At 43.5% G+C, this 15,887-nt stretch overlaps 1 protein-coding gene across 6 annotated transcripts; it reads left to right on the top strand.

Annotated features, from left to right (window-relative positions):
* The first annotated feature begins 240 nt into the window (after positions 1 to 240).
* LOC128892539 (serine/threonine-protein kinase SMG1) lies at positions 241 to 15,670 on the top strand. 6 transcript variants are annotated; one of them, XM_054153041.1, is made up of 16 exons: positions 241 to 350; positions 1,712 to 2,023; positions 2,089 to 2,312; positions 2,394 to 2,646; positions 2,720 to 2,849; positions 2,955 to 4,281; positions 4,386 to 4,542; positions 4,616 to 5,144; positions 5,207 to 5,394; positions 5,493 to 9,572; positions 9,653 to 9,926; positions 10,013 to 10,275; positions 10,384 to 10,660; positions 10,751 to 12,638; positions 12,714 to 13,778; positions 13,859 to 15,670. In XM_054153041.1, exons 2-16 carry the CDS (start codon positions 1,746 to 1,748, stop codon positions 14,041 to 14,043), a joined length of 11,118 nt encoding a protein of 3,705 aa, XP_054009016.1. In that variant the 5' UTR covers positions 241 to 350; positions 1,712 to 1,745; the 3' UTR covers positions 14,044 to 15,670. The 6 variants fall into 6 exon arrangements, with proteins under 6 accessions (XP_054009016.1, XP_054009021.1, XP_054009015.1 ...); XM_054153046.1 differs by lacking the exon at positions 241 to 350 and having other exon boundaries at positions 529 to 2,023; positions 2,394 to 2,483; positions 2,568 to 2,646; XM_054153040.1 differs by lacking the exon at positions 241 to 350 and adding an exon at positions 529 to 978.
* Positions 15,671 to 15,887: the final 217 nt, after the last annotated feature.

Raw genomic sequence — 15,887 nt, forward strand, 5'->3', positions numbered from 1 at the left:
TCGTATTAATTATGTGTTTATGAGAAATGAAGAATAACTTATTAAAGGTTATCCGTGGCGCCATCTTATAAAAATAATGGAAACTATTTTCACTACAAACTTGGGCGTTTTGCCACCGATGGCGCCACTGGGTACTAAAATCTGCTCACGGAGCGGCTCAGTGAGCGGTGACCTTTCTGGATGCACCATGCACCTAATATGACGCCATGGCCAAAAGGAAAATGGAGGGAGAAAAAGCCTGTTAAAGGTTCATTCTCAAGTAAATCCACTTTGGGGATGAGATCGATTACGATTGTTTATGTATTCTTGTTTGAAACTATAAAAAATGTAGCTTAAATTAGGAAACGAAGGTAAACAAAATTACTTGACAATTGATCGATTATTTCCGATTGTTAATCAATGTGCTGACTCGTCCGTTATGAAGTTAAAACGAAGAAATACAAGTGTATAATTTGTGTATTGCATATCTACGAGGTTGGTTACGCATCATTGCGCATATTTCATGAATGTATTTGCTTGGCAGAAAAATTATCAATAATTCTACTAGCAAAGATTTCGTCGACATTGGTCGATCCAAGCCAATTAGATTACGGAATTGATCAGAATATCGTTCAAACCATTTGCATTGGTTCAAGTTTCTTAGCTTCATCGTTTTGTTGCACTTGGTTTCATTGTAGTCCACATATATGTCCGTATAAGTGAGAAGTGTAGTATAATTATATGTAGCTAGAGTTAAAATTCCTAGTTTATGTATGAGGTACGAAATTTTCGTAATCATTCGCAAATAATTGTTTCTGTGTGCGTATAACGTGGGTTTGCCCTCGTTAGTCGGTTCGTTAGTGCTTAGGAGGCATGTGGCGTGTTCATTAGTTGATCTACTTCGTTTCTTTCCGTTTATGCCTTTTTTCTATCTGTTTTTTTTCTTTGGATTGCACAACTTTCGATGAATTTAAAAGAAAGAATTTTAAGAGTGAAAAGGTAACGTCAAAATACTCGCTGTTTACAAAGAGCATGTCACGTATAGCGTGGAAGGTCTCACTCGCAAATGATGTTTGATACGATTCAACTTTGTGTAGTTGGTTTCTATATACCTAGCAAAGTTGATTTAAACGGTCGCACATATGATTTTTCGATAATTTCGAAAAATTTCTTACGCATAAAGCAGAGTACACGAATAAGGTCGTCTTGTTTTTCTGATTGCGTCAGTTTGTAAATTTTTGTGGAGATTCTCTGTTAATCGCTTGTTGTCGATACGGTGTAAGTTGGATTCGGACGCGTGAGGTATTGGTTACAGATATTATTTTACCTCTCACTTTTTCCTCTTTGACGAAATATTTTCAACTTAAAATTAATGTGTATTCTATGTATCTTCGAAAATTTCTATCAAAGCAAACGATTTTTGTGAAAATCGAACCAATGATCGTTATAGTTGTTCATTTGAATAAATTTATCGTGTTTTACAAATAATGCAGCTACGTAATTGTTTCTATCTGGCACATTTCACGGTAGATATAAGGAAATGCGATACAATTTTTTACCTTCTTGGTTATTTATTTCCTGATTGTTAAGCTATTTCTTTGTATACAACAAAAGTATATGTGCGAGTGATCCAACCTTAACAATACGCAATACCCATTTGGACTTTAATGTTGAAATATACTTTATTATATAATATTTGAGCTTTTGAATTCTTTATTATTTATTATTATAGATGACTATTATTGTACGCGTATAGCACATTATATATGCAAAGTGTAGGTCATGCAGATCGTCTGCACAGTAATGTAATGAATAGCTGTGGGAACTCTAATATTAGCACAAAGCTACGTGGATCTAAGTGTTTGGAGATACAGGAAGAATCTATCGGTAATAATCGAGCTGGAGAGTTAGAGAAGGGGGATGTCAATGTTATAAGCAATTACAGCGCAAACGATTTTAATGCTCCACGTGGCACATTGGTCATCTGTCACAGAAGCTCAAACAATTATTCCTCCGATCATAGTTTTCCCAGATTCAAACCAAGGTAGAATATAATTTTGATCTGCTATCGGATGGTTTTTTTTTTTTACTGTGCACAAATTATTTTAGAGGCGGTGGTGCTCCACGCAATGAATTTCGAATGGCTCGTGGCGGAAGCTCCGGAGATCGCACTAGAGGTGCACTACGGGGCAGAGCTTTTAAAAAGACCCCCATTGAACGAGACTCGAATTCAGAAACTAGCTACTACCCTACAACTCGACTTAAATTTCAAGAATCGTTGAAGAATCAGGAAAATTCTCAGGGAAAATATTATGACGACAAAAGAATAAATGGTTTGAAACGCTATTTTCAGAAGTATTTAAAATACGTTTGTATTCTAATTATACTAACAATCATTTGTGAATCTTTTACAGAAGATTCTAGAATTTCTAAGCTTTTGAGGAGATTGTGTCGGGAAGATGACTATGATCATTTTATGGTGCTGTGCAAGCAAGCACAGGAAGGTATAATAGCATCAGAAAATCAGAGATATATAAGGCGAAATTTGGATGTTATCTGTGAAAGCCTATTGGATGTATTACATACAGGACCTGGACCAGAAGCAAAGCAACAAGTCGCCAAGTGTCTAGGTCGTGTTGGGTATGCAGCTGAACAAGACTTCAAACGGTAAACAAGAACATACTACAATACAAATTAGATTTATTTTGGTTTAATCTAATTATTCAATGTATACTTGCAGATATATGGATTGGGTTTTCAACAAGTATTCATTGGAAAGGAAGGATGACATAAAGTGCCTTTTGATTAAATCTTTCGTCGAAGTTTTTAAAATTGACGCGGAGGCACCAAGGCTAAAAGAATTCTCAGTGGTATTTAAATTCCTCTTTTTATTGAAAGAGAGGCTGTTTTCTGTCAAATTGTTTCTATGATGTAATGAATAAAGCATTGCGCGTATTTTTTCGTTTTATTTTCAGTTGATGATGTCGCAACTCCAATCAACGCTAGAGAACGTCGATCGATCGGATTTATTGGTAGCAACTGTAGATGCGATATTGTTGATAATGGAATCTTATCCTGAAACATTTTCGAACCATTTTCGCGATACAGTTGACATATTGGTCGGCTGGCACATCGATTCGACTCAGCAAAAAGCAATTGCTAGCTACGCTAGCCGTAGTTTGCAAAGATTGAGAACATTTTGGATAGCAGATCTGCAATTCACTTTAACATTATTAGGACAATTTTTAGAGGACATGGAAAGTTACGACGAGGAATTGACTTTACCAGAATCGGGCAGGAGTTCACCTGGAGACGAAGTATCACCGACACCCAGAGAATCTATTCTTCGTATCACGTCTCTGATATCTGTTTTCAACACAGTCACAAAAAGCATATCCGAGCATTTGAATCCGAATCTCACGCCGAATGTTCAATGGTCGTTCTTATCCGATTGTTTGTCGAAAATGTTGAAAACAGTTGTGAAAGCGATAGAATTGGACGATTGTAACAAAACTTGGCTTTCGAATTTCACCGTTACACCTGTGACTGCCGATGAATTGTTGAAACTTCTTAGGAATACAAGCACCGTTTCGACAAATTTCAACAAATCCGAGTTAAACGAGGAGGATGTCGTTAAAATGTTCAAATCGTTAAATCTTGATAAGAACAAGCTGAACAATTTGAAAAAGAGCATAGAAAAGGAGACATCGTCGAAAGAAAGAGAACCTTTATTAAAAGTCGTACGTTGGATGGAATTGAAAGGAAAAAAGAAAGCTCTGGATTTAACCGAGGAGAAGGAAGAATTGATAGTAACCGCAAATGAATGCGCTTTTCTGTTGTTGGGGCATCTTCAGAGTCGTATAACGAAAAATCACGAATTACTCTACAAGTTTATCGACTTGCAGCTGAAAAGAATCAACGTGTTTTGGGATGACACGATCATTTCCATGTTGAATACTATCTCGAAAGTAATAAAAGAAGTCTCCGCGAACCTGCCACTGGAATTGGTGCACAAATTGCTTGGGAAGGACTCGGCGCTACTCAAACTGAGATTCCGTGATTCTATTTCCATTCAGAATGCCAGTCTTGGAGTGTATCACAGTTTGCTCAGTTTGAAAAATATTCCATTACTGCAGGAATCGTATCGGTACATATTGTCAGATTTGGAGATTGCTTACAAGCTTGTCTTAGCGGATATCGAAAGTTTAGTTGCAGACAATCCGTTACTCGACGATATCAAATATAAAAAGAGCGACGCTGAGATCGTGGTTATTTTTCTGCTACGAGCTCTATCCGATATAGGTAAATGTACAAGCGCGTTTACGTTAAGATAAAACCGAGACGATACGAAATGATCGATTCGACGAAAGATAATATCTGATACACTTGTGCGCAATGTTTTGCAGCAAATGCGAGCAACTCGATCATCGGCATGTGGGCGTTGAAACCAAGCATTTTGGAACTGTTGGCGGTGAAGCTGAAGCCGTACGAAAGTAGCTTGTCTATGAGTAGTCCGTTCTTGCAATATAGTATCTTGTACTTGCTATACGCTCATTGTTCCAGGTAAAAGGCATAAACAGAGTCTAAAATCATTGTCCTGATCGGCGCGTTACCGTTGCATCTATTTTCGTTTCAGGTATAATCACTTTGTACCGAGTTCGAGCTTGATAACTGGAACTACTACCTGTCGTCCGATAGATATGTTTCCGGGTGCCCTGGATGTACCTACAACGTCGCCAACCAGTGGACATCTCTCCATTATTCTCAATTTAATAGCGAAGAGTTACAAAGAGTACACGCCAGAACAAACGTTATTGTTGTTGTCAACGTGGATGCAAGAAATTTGTGTACAATCTGAAAATTATATCGGTATACTGAGTAAAACGAAGGAGTACGAGAACGTTCTCGCGAGTCTCGTTGCCAGCGGAGCTAGTATCGACCGTGACATTTCCATCACCGTTTGCGAACTCTTGGAGATGTTAGTGAACGCGAAGAACGTTACGTGGAGGGAAGAAATCTATTCGTCCATAGTGGATTTGGCGACGTTACACTTAACTTCGTGCGACGAAGTCGTTCGGGAAAAATATGGCTCGTTCTTAACATGCGTACCTTTGAATATAGTAATACCGAAACTCAACAAGGAATGTTTGCTATCAGAAACGAAGGTAAGATGAGGAACTCTTGAAATATACCGGACGATTCTGATTATCGATTTATTTTTTTATAGAAACATCAATGGATTAAGAGTTATTCAACCGAATCAGTGGTTCTTGCCCAGAGACTACACATGCGAGGGAATAGTAACGGAGAGATGCAAGCTCAACACTTTAAGACTTACATGGCTTTCCTATTGCAAGAACAACAATTGGATGCCTTCGGGTTGTCAGAGATGTTTACGCTGTGCTGGCCGATCGTGTAAGTATGGGTTACTGATAGAAATGGTAGAAGACTATAAAAAAAGTAAACGAGAATTCAGGGAACACGTTCAACGCATACTCTGTCTGTATTTATAGGTCTGAGAACGAGACCACGAGAAGGATGTACCGATTAGGGCTCGCAAATCGATCGTTCCTATATTTTTGGGCCGGCTTCGAAGCGGCTCAGCACTGCGTGACCAACAAGCTTCGTACACCATTGGGTAAGCCGCAAGAAACGTTCACGTCGATCGAAAGCGCTTTGAAATCATTGGCGCGGGAGATATCGTATAATATGGAGACAACAAGAAAGGAGAAACGAAGCCTGGATCATCTTTTGAACGAACACACCCGTGTACGTCTGTTAATCGAATTCCTTGAGCACCTCGAGAGAGCGATACACAACGCGGCAGAAGGTTGCGCGATCGCTCTGTCACCACTGTCCAAACCAGTCAGAACCTTCTTCCGTACGAACAAGTCTACCTGCAAGGAATGGTTGAATCGCATTCGACTGGCGCTGTGCGTAGTGTCGTTGCATTCAGGACTGGCTGGTAGCGGTTTGAGAAACAGTCAAAGGTTGTTGGAAGATTTGAGCAACAGCGATAATACGCAGGGTATCGAATTCGAAAGGGCGACTCTATGCACGGCGCAAGCAATGATGATGTTGGGGGAGGCGGAGGCGTTGCAAGGACTTTACGTTTACACCAAGGAAAAAGAAAGAAAATTCCCGTGGTTGAAAGCTGCGATGGAAGAAGCTGCGAATCGCTACGAATCCGCTGCCGAGGCCTATAAAGCGATCATCGAGGAGCAAACATGCGCCGCGTTCAGTCGATCGGGAAAAGATACAGAGCCAGAAGAAGAGGGAGAGGACGAAAGCGACGGTTGCGTTGGTGGTGGTATCGGCATGGGTATGGGTATCGGTATCGACAGCATTAACGAAAGCGAAGATCCTTCCTCGATCGACGGTAAAGGAAAAAACGTTAAATCAGAGGGGGACAATCAGGTACTTGGTTTTTGCATGCAACGGCTGTCCAAGTGTTACGAAGCGGTCACCGATTGGTCTCGATTAGAGGCATGGAAGCTGCAAGAGGCCGAGATGTTTTCCCGCGAAAAAAACTCAATCGTCGGACACCAGACACCGATAGAGAACGCTGATTGTCGACGAGCGAGGTGTTTAAAAATGTTCGAAGCTGGCGAAACGGTGTCTCTCGATGATCTGACTGACTGGAATTTATTGGAGAACGGAACCGGGAAAACAGGAAATTGGAGCTGTGCGAAAACTCTGGTAGAATGTAACAACACGTTAATCAATGTAGCACTCAGAATTCACGCGAACAATTATCAGGATCATTTCGAAGAGGAGATAGAACGGTGCCGAAGAGTGGCGTCCAAAACCATGGAAGAGGGATTACGAAACGTACCTTCGGAATATTTAAACGAATCGATACTGATACGATATTCGACCGACGGATTGAAAAGCTTGTTACTGTCTGGTCGAGAAGAGAACACGTTCGAATTGTACAAGACCGAGAAAATCGATCGCATGGATTCGAACATTCTGACTCGTATTCTGTGGTGGTCAGAGTACTTCCGCAATGCAAGGGAGAAGGACAGCTCAAAAGCTCGTCCAGGTACCGTTCTGTCAAACGAGGTATCCGATTTAAGATTGCATATCGTTCGAACAGCCAGAAAAGAAGGTAACTTTAAATTGGCGAAGCGAGAACTTCTCAATTACTTGCGTTCCGAATGGGAGATCTTTAGAATCGATGAAGGAAAGGGCAGTGGACGATTCGATCGCGTCGACCTGGACTTTGATCGGGTCACCGACGATGTGCTGAAGAACGTGATGCGTGTCAAGTGGTCGAAGAACAACATGCGCGCGTTCCGCGAATGCTCGAAATTGCTGTACGACATGGGACGCATCGATAAAGCGTTGAAAGTTTGCAGCGCGACCGCGCTTGGAATATCGCGGGCCATCATCGACGGGGAACGCTCGACTGACTTGAGAGAGAACGGGACGAGGCTTCTGCTCACTCTTGGTAAATGGATACAACAGGAAACGGGGAAAACTGAGAACAATCAGCTGGATCAGTTATTGGAATTCGAAGCTGTGCACAACGACGGCTTGATGAACAAGTTGTTCGGTCCTACCACAGACTCGATACCAACTTCGGATATGATCATCGGTAGATTGATGCAGCTCGGTGTGAATCAATGCCTTGATTTACCAGTCGCGTGGTCCAGCTTCGCGGGCTGGTGCTACAAATGGGGGCGGAAAATCGTCGACAATTCGAATTCAGGTCGACTGACCGACTTAGACAGAACGACCATAAGGGATTTGCTGCCCTTCGATACGGACGAGACTGACTTGATCGCGATCTTTTCGATTTTGAGTCAAAGCAAAACGATACCCGAAGACGAAGGCGACATCGCGGACACGTCCAACGACGTCAATACGTCCGATATGATCGAGAACCAGCTGCGAAACGTTCCCATACTCAGTCGAGCCAGCTCTGATCGTCTCGCGATGCTTGTCGATATCTGGAAGCAAGCGCAGAAACGAATTTATTCATATTACGAGCTCTCAGCGAACGCGTACTTCAAGTACTTGCAGCTCGCCGCGAATAAGGAGACCAATCATTGCGACACTATCACGGCTACGCTTAGATTGTTGCGACTGATCGTGAAGCATGCTCTTGAGTTGCAGAACGTCCTCGAGTCTGGACTTTCGTCGACCCCGACGGCACCGTGGAAGGAGATAATACCGCAGCTGTTTTCGAGGCTCAGTCATCCCGAATCTTACGTTCGGACTCGAGTCTCGGAACTGTTGTGCAGGATCGCGGAGAACTCGCCACACTTGATTACCTTTCCTGCGGTGGTGGGAGCAGTCTCTGGCCAAAGGAAAACCTGCGACAAGGTCCTGTACGAGAAAACAGATGGTGATCGGTCCACTAGGAACAATTTAGGCTTCATCGAAGAGGAGGGCGAAGAGGAAGAAGAGGTAGTCGTGGAGGAAGAGGAAGAGGAAGAGGACGAGATAGCCGAAAGTTCTTCTGGGGGATACCAATATCAAGACGAACACGAGAAGTTTATGGACTGTTGTTTTTCGCAATTGGCCGACTGTCTCTCAAACAGAGTTCAGGATTCTGTTGAGCAAATAAAGATATTGGTGAAGGAGCTGCGTCGTATTACGTTACTGTGGGACGAGCTATGGCTAGCGACTTTATGCCAGCATCACACCGAGATTTCCAAACGATTCGAGCAATTGGAAATCGAGGTGCAGAAGGTGCAGGATAACGTTTGGCTGTGTGCCGAAGAGAAGGACACTTTGATCGCAGAAAAGCATCGAATCATATTGAAGCCTGTAGCCTTTATATTGGAGAATCTATCGGCCATGACCTCCGTCCCGGCTGAAACTCCACACGAGAAGAATTTCCAGGAGAAGTTTGGCCCTTCGATCGAGGAAGCGATAAATAAGTTGACCAATCCCAAGAACCCCGCGAAGCCTCAAATCGCCAGTCTGTCTTTGAAGCAACTGGAGAGCAAATTGGCGCAACGCGTGCACAGACGTGCTGCTTATTCTCTTTCCATGAACGATATCAGTCCAGTCTTGGCAAACTTGAGGAACACTTGTATCACGATGCCTGGTGTAGCCGCCGTTGACAATAAAATCGTCACCATTCAGTCAGTCGATAATAATGTTCAGATATTGCCGACCAAGACCAAACCCAAGAAGCTCATATTCCATGGTTCCGATGGACACGTTTACACGTACCTGTTCAAAGGGCTGGAAGACCTCCACTTGGACGAGAGAATTATGCAGTTTTTGAGTATATGCAACACCATGATGTCGAAGAAGGGAGAGTCGAAGCAGGTGTACAGAGCACGCCACTACTCGGTTATACCTCTGGGTCCGCGATCAGGCCTCATACAATGGGTTGACGGGGTCACCCCCTTGTTTGTTCTTTACAAGAGGTGGCAGCAAAGGGAAAATGCTATGACCAATAAAACCGGTAGCGCGGCGATCTTGCGACCGTCCGAGCTGTTTTATAATAAACTGACGCCATTGTTGAAAGAGCGAGGAATCGCTTTGGAGAATAGAAAAGAATGGCCCGTCCAAATTTTGAAGCAAGTGTTGGCCGAGTTGATGGCCGAAACACCCAAGGATTTGTTGGCAAAGTTAGTTTTTAAAAAGTTTCATTAAGTTTTGCGTACATCTGGAATAGTGCTAACAGATTTTCTTATCTTCGTCTTTGCAGAGAGATTTGGTGTAACAGCATAAGCGCCGGCAGTTGGTGGCAAGCAACCAAAAATTATTCCTACTCGGTCGCCGTGATGTCGATTATCGGCTACATCATCGGTCTCGGTGATAGACACTTGGACAACGTCCTAGTCGATCTGAATACGGGAGAGGTTGTACATATCGACTACAATGTTTGCTTTGAGAAAGGGAAAACGTTGCGTGTCCCGGAAAAGGTGCCTTTTAGAATGACCCCGAATATTAGGACAGCGTTAGGAGTAACCGGTGTTGAGGTAAGACAATCTGTTTAATGACTTGAACAGTTTGCGCAACATTGCAATCTGCATATATATTAACAAACCGATATTGTTTTTTTTAGGGTATATTCCGTCTAGCCAGCGAGCATACGCTTAGAGTAATGCGGCGAGGACGCGAAACGCTGCTGACTTTGCTCGAGGCATTTGTGTACGATCCACTGGTGGATTGGCGAGCTGGAGCGGACAACAGCATTGCGAGTTACGGGGCGTGTCAAGCTAGAGCAAGGTGTACAGGTATAGGAAGAAAACAGTTGGAGCAGGAGCTTACACGGGCAATGTTTGCCGTTCGAACAGCAGAGATGCGTGCCGAATGGTTGGCAAATAGGTTGGTAAACGATAATCTGCGCTTAGTCGTATTCTCTCTTCTTCGAAGAAACAACTTCTAGTTCCTATCTTGATTACCCAGACTAACTGCCAATTTGTTGACTCGTAGGGATGAACTGATGAAAGTGTTTCCGGCTCTTTGTCACCGTTTGAGGTGTTGGGTAGACACGATCGAAGCCACACGTCAGTGTCAAGATTTGCTACAAGACAGGCACCAACAGCTCGCTTTGGTTAAAGAAGCACAGGCAATGGGACGCAACCATCCGTTGTACTCTGTGATTAAGCGGTACAACTCTTTCAAAAGAGCGCGCGATGCTCACGAAAAGGCGAAAACTGGATTAAAGGAAAGAATAGATGATTGCGAGAAACAAATTAATATGCACAATGTAAGCAGACTTTATTTCGTCGTTTATCAGAGAGTTTTATGGGAGAAATGGTCATTTTCATTCATTTATCTATTATTTTTGTCTCTTCAGTTGGCACTTTCGGCGGTAAGGGGCCTCCAGTTGGGGCAGTGGTTGGCAGAATTGGGAACGTCTGCAAGTCAAGAGGACCACGTGGTGTTCGATTTAGTCAAGGAATTCTTACAGAACGCTGGTCAAAGTCAAATGATCCTCCAGTGCGAGCAATCGGAAAATGAGCTAACGCAATTAGCCACTCAACAGTCGATTCTAATAAGAAGTTGCTTAGATCTTCTAAGTCAGTATTCGGCGATTTGTAGGCTGTATCCTTTGAGCATCATGTCGCAACATCGCACAGTTCTTTACCACGGTTGGGCTAATGAGCTTCTGAATTCGGGAAGCGTCGAAACTTGCCGCGAAGTCATGGCACAGTTTGAAAATACTTTCGATCCGATAAAGAGCTCGAATAATCAGCAAGTGCAACAAATAATAGCGTTCTCTTATCAGATGCAAGGGATCCTGAACGAGGCCAACGAGAGACTGAAGAAGGCGTACGAAAGAATGGTCGCGGAGGGCTTGCCAGAATCAATTAGCAGAATAGAGAAAGCGTACGCAGAGTCGAGATTGCAGATACAGAATTTCTTAAGACGAGAAAAGGGAGCGGAAAGAGCGCTCGAGTGCGTCAATATAACTGCTCTGTGCGCCCTGAATAAAAGATACCTGATGATGGAAGGTGCCGCAAAGTGTGCGGGTGATTGTTTGGTCGATCTCACGTCCAGAGAAGGTGACTGGTTCTTGGATGAAATGCGTCTGATGTCGTCCTTGATCGCAGAGTTGGTCAGCTTAATACCCGAGTGCCATAAAGCGAACAACGACTCTAAAATATCTCTCGTACTCAAGTGCTTGAGGGGGTCCGATTGCATCTACAAGGGGCTGCAAGAGCTTAATTACAACTTTCACACTATCATTCTACCAGAAGCGATGAAAACAATTATAACGGAAGAGCCAACTGTGATCAGAATGATTGGTGAACTGACAGAGATCATCGTGTCGCCTGGTGTACCGCTCGGTGAAATTTTAGGACAGCTGGAGATGCATTTAAGGTTTACCGTTATGGAAATGGATAGTCCTCACGCAATGATGCAAGGTGTCGTGAATAACATGAGATTACGTTTCGAGGCGTTGCTGTCTCGACCAGCCGAGATTCAGGAATCGAACCAAGATGAAACGCTGACACCTGGTCAGATGCTGTTGATGGGCTTCAACGGATTATTCGAGAAACTCCAAATGGAAGGGAACGCGTTAATAGCTACTCTGAGCACGCTCGAAATTCCAGGTGCTTGGAGAAAAATCGATCAAATTCGGGAAGCGAAGGAAATGTCCGCGCCTATATTCAATAAAGCTGCCTGCCAGGTTCTGGAAGACATATTTCTGGTTAAACGATTGCACACCATACAAGAGTTTTTCATGATGTGCAGAGATATCGCGACCGCGTTTAAAGGCGGTTTAGCGAATGTTTACGACGATGAAAGATTAAATAAACCGATAAGAATATTCACAGCGGATTATGTGTCGAGACAACTGCTCGGGGTTACCTCTCAAACACTTGCAATCGCTCTTTGCCTCTTGCTGCAAAGAATGGGTTTGAGCGTTACTACCGAGATCGAGCAGAGAGACATAGGAGCCGAGAGTAAAGTCTCGCTGGAGGAATTGTGTAGAAAAGTTGTCGATCTGTGCTTAAAGAGAGGATCATTCTCGGGATCCGTGCTCACGCAAGCTAGCGCGCTTAGTAGCACTCTGGAGAGCACTTGGCGAAGGAAACAAAGCAGCAGATTGGCGCAGCAAAGCGTCGAGGCGGCGAGAGCTAGCATGCAGAGACTTCAACTGCAGCTTACTGCTCATCACTGGTTGCACGAAGACAGCTTACTCTTACGGTCAAACCTCAATCTAATGAATCCTTTAAGTAAGTTACATTTAATCGCACTCTTATGTTTTTAACGATACCTAATTTCTTATTATACATTTCTGTTGCTTTTAGATCGTTCAGCGTTCATGCTGGAATTACGAAAGACAGCCTCGGCGCTCTCCGGTCTACAGTCTCGCGTGTGCGAGACACGAGAGCAACAGCAAAATCTAGTCTCTAGCGCGGTACAACGTTTGAAGTGGGCTGCAGGAGCGAATCCCGCTCTTGGGGAAGTAATGTCCGCGTTCGATAATGCAGTGCTTTCCTCCTGCGAAAAATTGACTCGACAACAGAACCTTGCGTCCAGTGTCGTTAATACGTGCAACTCCATATTGCACTACGAGGCTTTAAGGACTAGAACGTCCGAGAGCGTAACACACGACGCAAATTTCGTCAAGCTAGTGAAGCATTGGGAAGAGAGCTGTATCTTGACCATGAATCTGACCATTACCGTTACCGCGATCGAAGAGAGCCTGGTCGAATTGTTGCAAATGGATTGCAACGTCGATATAAATTGGTTGAAGCACGCGGAACGGTTCATTTCTGAGGCGATAATAGACGTTCAAAAGAAACTCCAAGAGAGGCAGGAATGCTTGCTCACCGCTCAAGAACTTTTGCGGGAGCAGGTTAGAAACTTGCAACTCGTGTTGACTGAACACCACATACTGATGTGGGACGTACGAATTTTGTTGCGGACAATGGCGAAGCAAGAGAACATCGACGGGTTGCAAGAGTTTCTCGCTTCGTATCGTGCCTTCACCGAAAGCGTGTCAGCGATCGTGAAGGAACTCGAATCCGACACCCTTGACGCAGTCAGAGGTACAGCGATTAAAGAAGATTTGGAGAACATGGCGGTTACGGTGCCAAATTTGTACACTGAATTGTTGGAGTTTGCGAACGAGAAGAAAGCGAATACGACGAGGCTGCTGGAGAAACAAAAAGAAATCGAGAAAGCGAATGAAAGAGGACGGGAAAGAGAGAACGAGACTGGGACCGAGACTGCGACTGAGAACGAGACCGAGACTGAAACTTCGGCCGTCGTTGTGACAAAGAAGAAAGGGAAGTTGATCAGGCAGGAGGGCGTGTGTTACAGCCCGAGAAAAGGAGTTCCGTTAGCCAGGGATCCAACTACGGGCAAAGGTAAGATCACTTTTTGAGGGACATCGTCGTTCCCTATCGTCGCTCATTCTTTTTTTCTTTTTGTATTTTCGTACATACAGCTGTCCAGGAACGGAATGCGTACGCGCTGAACGTTTGGCGTCGCGTACGAATGAAGCTGGAAGGGCGCGATCCACACGCGACACGCAAATACACCACAGCCGAGCAGGTGGAATACGTGATACGCGAGGCTCAGAGTACCGACAATTTAGCCCTCCTGTACGAGGGTTGGACACCGTGGGTCTGAACGAAAGGAGGTTGACGCGATCGCGTCGATGGTTCAATGCTCGTTACACACGGTACTAGAGTTCGTACCGTCCTTCGCTCTACGCTCGATGGAGCCAGCTCTCTGTTCGACCAGGTGTGAAGTAACTTCGTCGTCACCTGGAAGAGAAAGTCTATGCCCGCAAGGATGCCGTTCAAGTTCGGCAACGCGCGCCTAAATACAAGGAAAAATCATGCGCGATCAACGATTCACGATCGAACTTCGATTCTGGCACCGATTCTATGATTATCTCAAAAATCTCTCGTCAACACCGCGTACCCGTGCGTTCTACAGAGATCCGTTTCTTTCTTCCTAGTTTCCATTCGTCCACGTATACTTTCGCCCACACTTTCTTTCATAAGGCGACCAATCCAACCAACTATCAAACAGTCATCCTTTAAAAGTGGACAGATACACAATACGTAAAAAAAAAGGCAAAATCAAGGAAAGCGCTAGCGGTATTTATCATCGCCATACGTAACGATAGAGGTACGCGACGGTCGAGATAGAGAGAGAACCGAGATACATGCCGCGACTTTTATTCAGTCTGCTGTTTGTTGACGCGTTAGGAATGACTGATGTTTAAATGTCGACGATAGATTTGGGAAAAGCATAGAACCTGTCGCATCTTTGGAATAACGAGACAACGACTGGAAGTTCAGTCGACGATGCGGAGAAACTCGATGGCGATTAACGCGTCGACGGTGACGACACTCGAGACTCTAACGAGAATATCTACGACTCGTTGTCTGCCACGGACGTTATTTGTTCGAAGAAACGGCCCTTCTCCGAGGTTAAATTCATTTAATTTCCTTATTCGCCCATAAAAATCCCCTAGAATTTTAGCAAACGCATCGGTCGGTCGGGATCGAGTTTTACGACTGTAAATCAATTTTGGGAAACGTATGCATAATCCTCGGTTAGCCAGTGGTTAGATTTAGAGTTTGAGAAGTTAACAGCGGGACCAACAGGGACGTTAGAAACGATCCAAGGATTCATACAATTGGGTATACTGTCAATATCCGTCTTTTACTTTTTTCAATTGGGGGCTTCATGTGAATTTGAATCTGAATATATGAATCTAAATTTTCCATCGGTAATATAAACACGTCGATGCATTCGACAATACGTTGGATTCTTATCATTGCAACTATAATAATTTCAACGCTTGGCAGGTTATCCGCTTGAATACATTGTATGTAAGGGTTATATGTGTTATTCGATGAAATCTGCAATTTTAACGTTTCTTCTCATAGAGTGGACAATCGTCTGTTCAAGTTGTTTTCCATTGTTTTCTGTAATAATATTACGTGATTAACGATAATACCATTGCGCCTCTATAGCAACGGTCGTAATAGTCGATCACCGATCTAAAAATGCCCGTAATAGAAAGAACGCCGAGTAGAAAACATTAATGTCGCTGCAGATATTTAAGAGAAAGAACTTTTTTCACATGAAAGGTAAAAATGCGTTAATCAGAAAGAGTGGTCGACCGTCTCGCGTTTTTCTCTTTTTCATTAATTTTTTTTTATTTTCATTTGTTACGAGGGAAAGGACCATAGAGAAGGTCGCACTTTGTAACCAATAAAGTTTCGGGTACATATAAAAATGATGGATAATGATCTATTCCCTTCGCTTAAATTAAACTATCCAGAAACATTCACGATTCATTTACCTTGGATCTCTTGTGTCTGGTACGATACACCATCATTCGTCACTCTGTTTCCTTTCGCTGACTTGTGATCGTCTTCTTTGCACCTTTTCAATTGTACGTTTTTAGCTACCTTATTTTTGCCAATTTCCTCACTATTCAATCTTTTCATATC

Source organism: Hylaeus anthracinus, unplaced genomic scaffold (genome assembly GCF_026225885.1).
Source record: "Hylaeus anthracinus isolate JK02 unplaced genomic scaffold, UHH_iyHylAnth1.0_haploid 12002, whole genome shotgun sequence".
NCBI lineage: Eukaryota > Metazoa > Arthropoda > Insecta > Hymenoptera > Colletidae > Hylaeus > Hylaeus anthracinus.

Bases quoted from the DNA above. Each gene is read 5' to 3' on its own strand.
- LOC128892539 (XM_054153041.1), top strand. From the start codon at position 1,746: ATGCAAAGTGTAGGTCATGCAGATCGTCTGCACAGTAATGTAATGAAT. The intron at 4,543-4,615 runs GTAAAAGGCATA...TTTTCGTTTCAG, and splicing joins CTATACGCTCATTGTTCCAG to GTATAATCACTTTGTACCGA. The intron at 10,661-10,750 runs GTAAGCAGACTT...TTGTCTCTTCAG, and splicing joins AACAAATTAATATGCACAAT to TTGGCACTTTCGGCGGTAAG.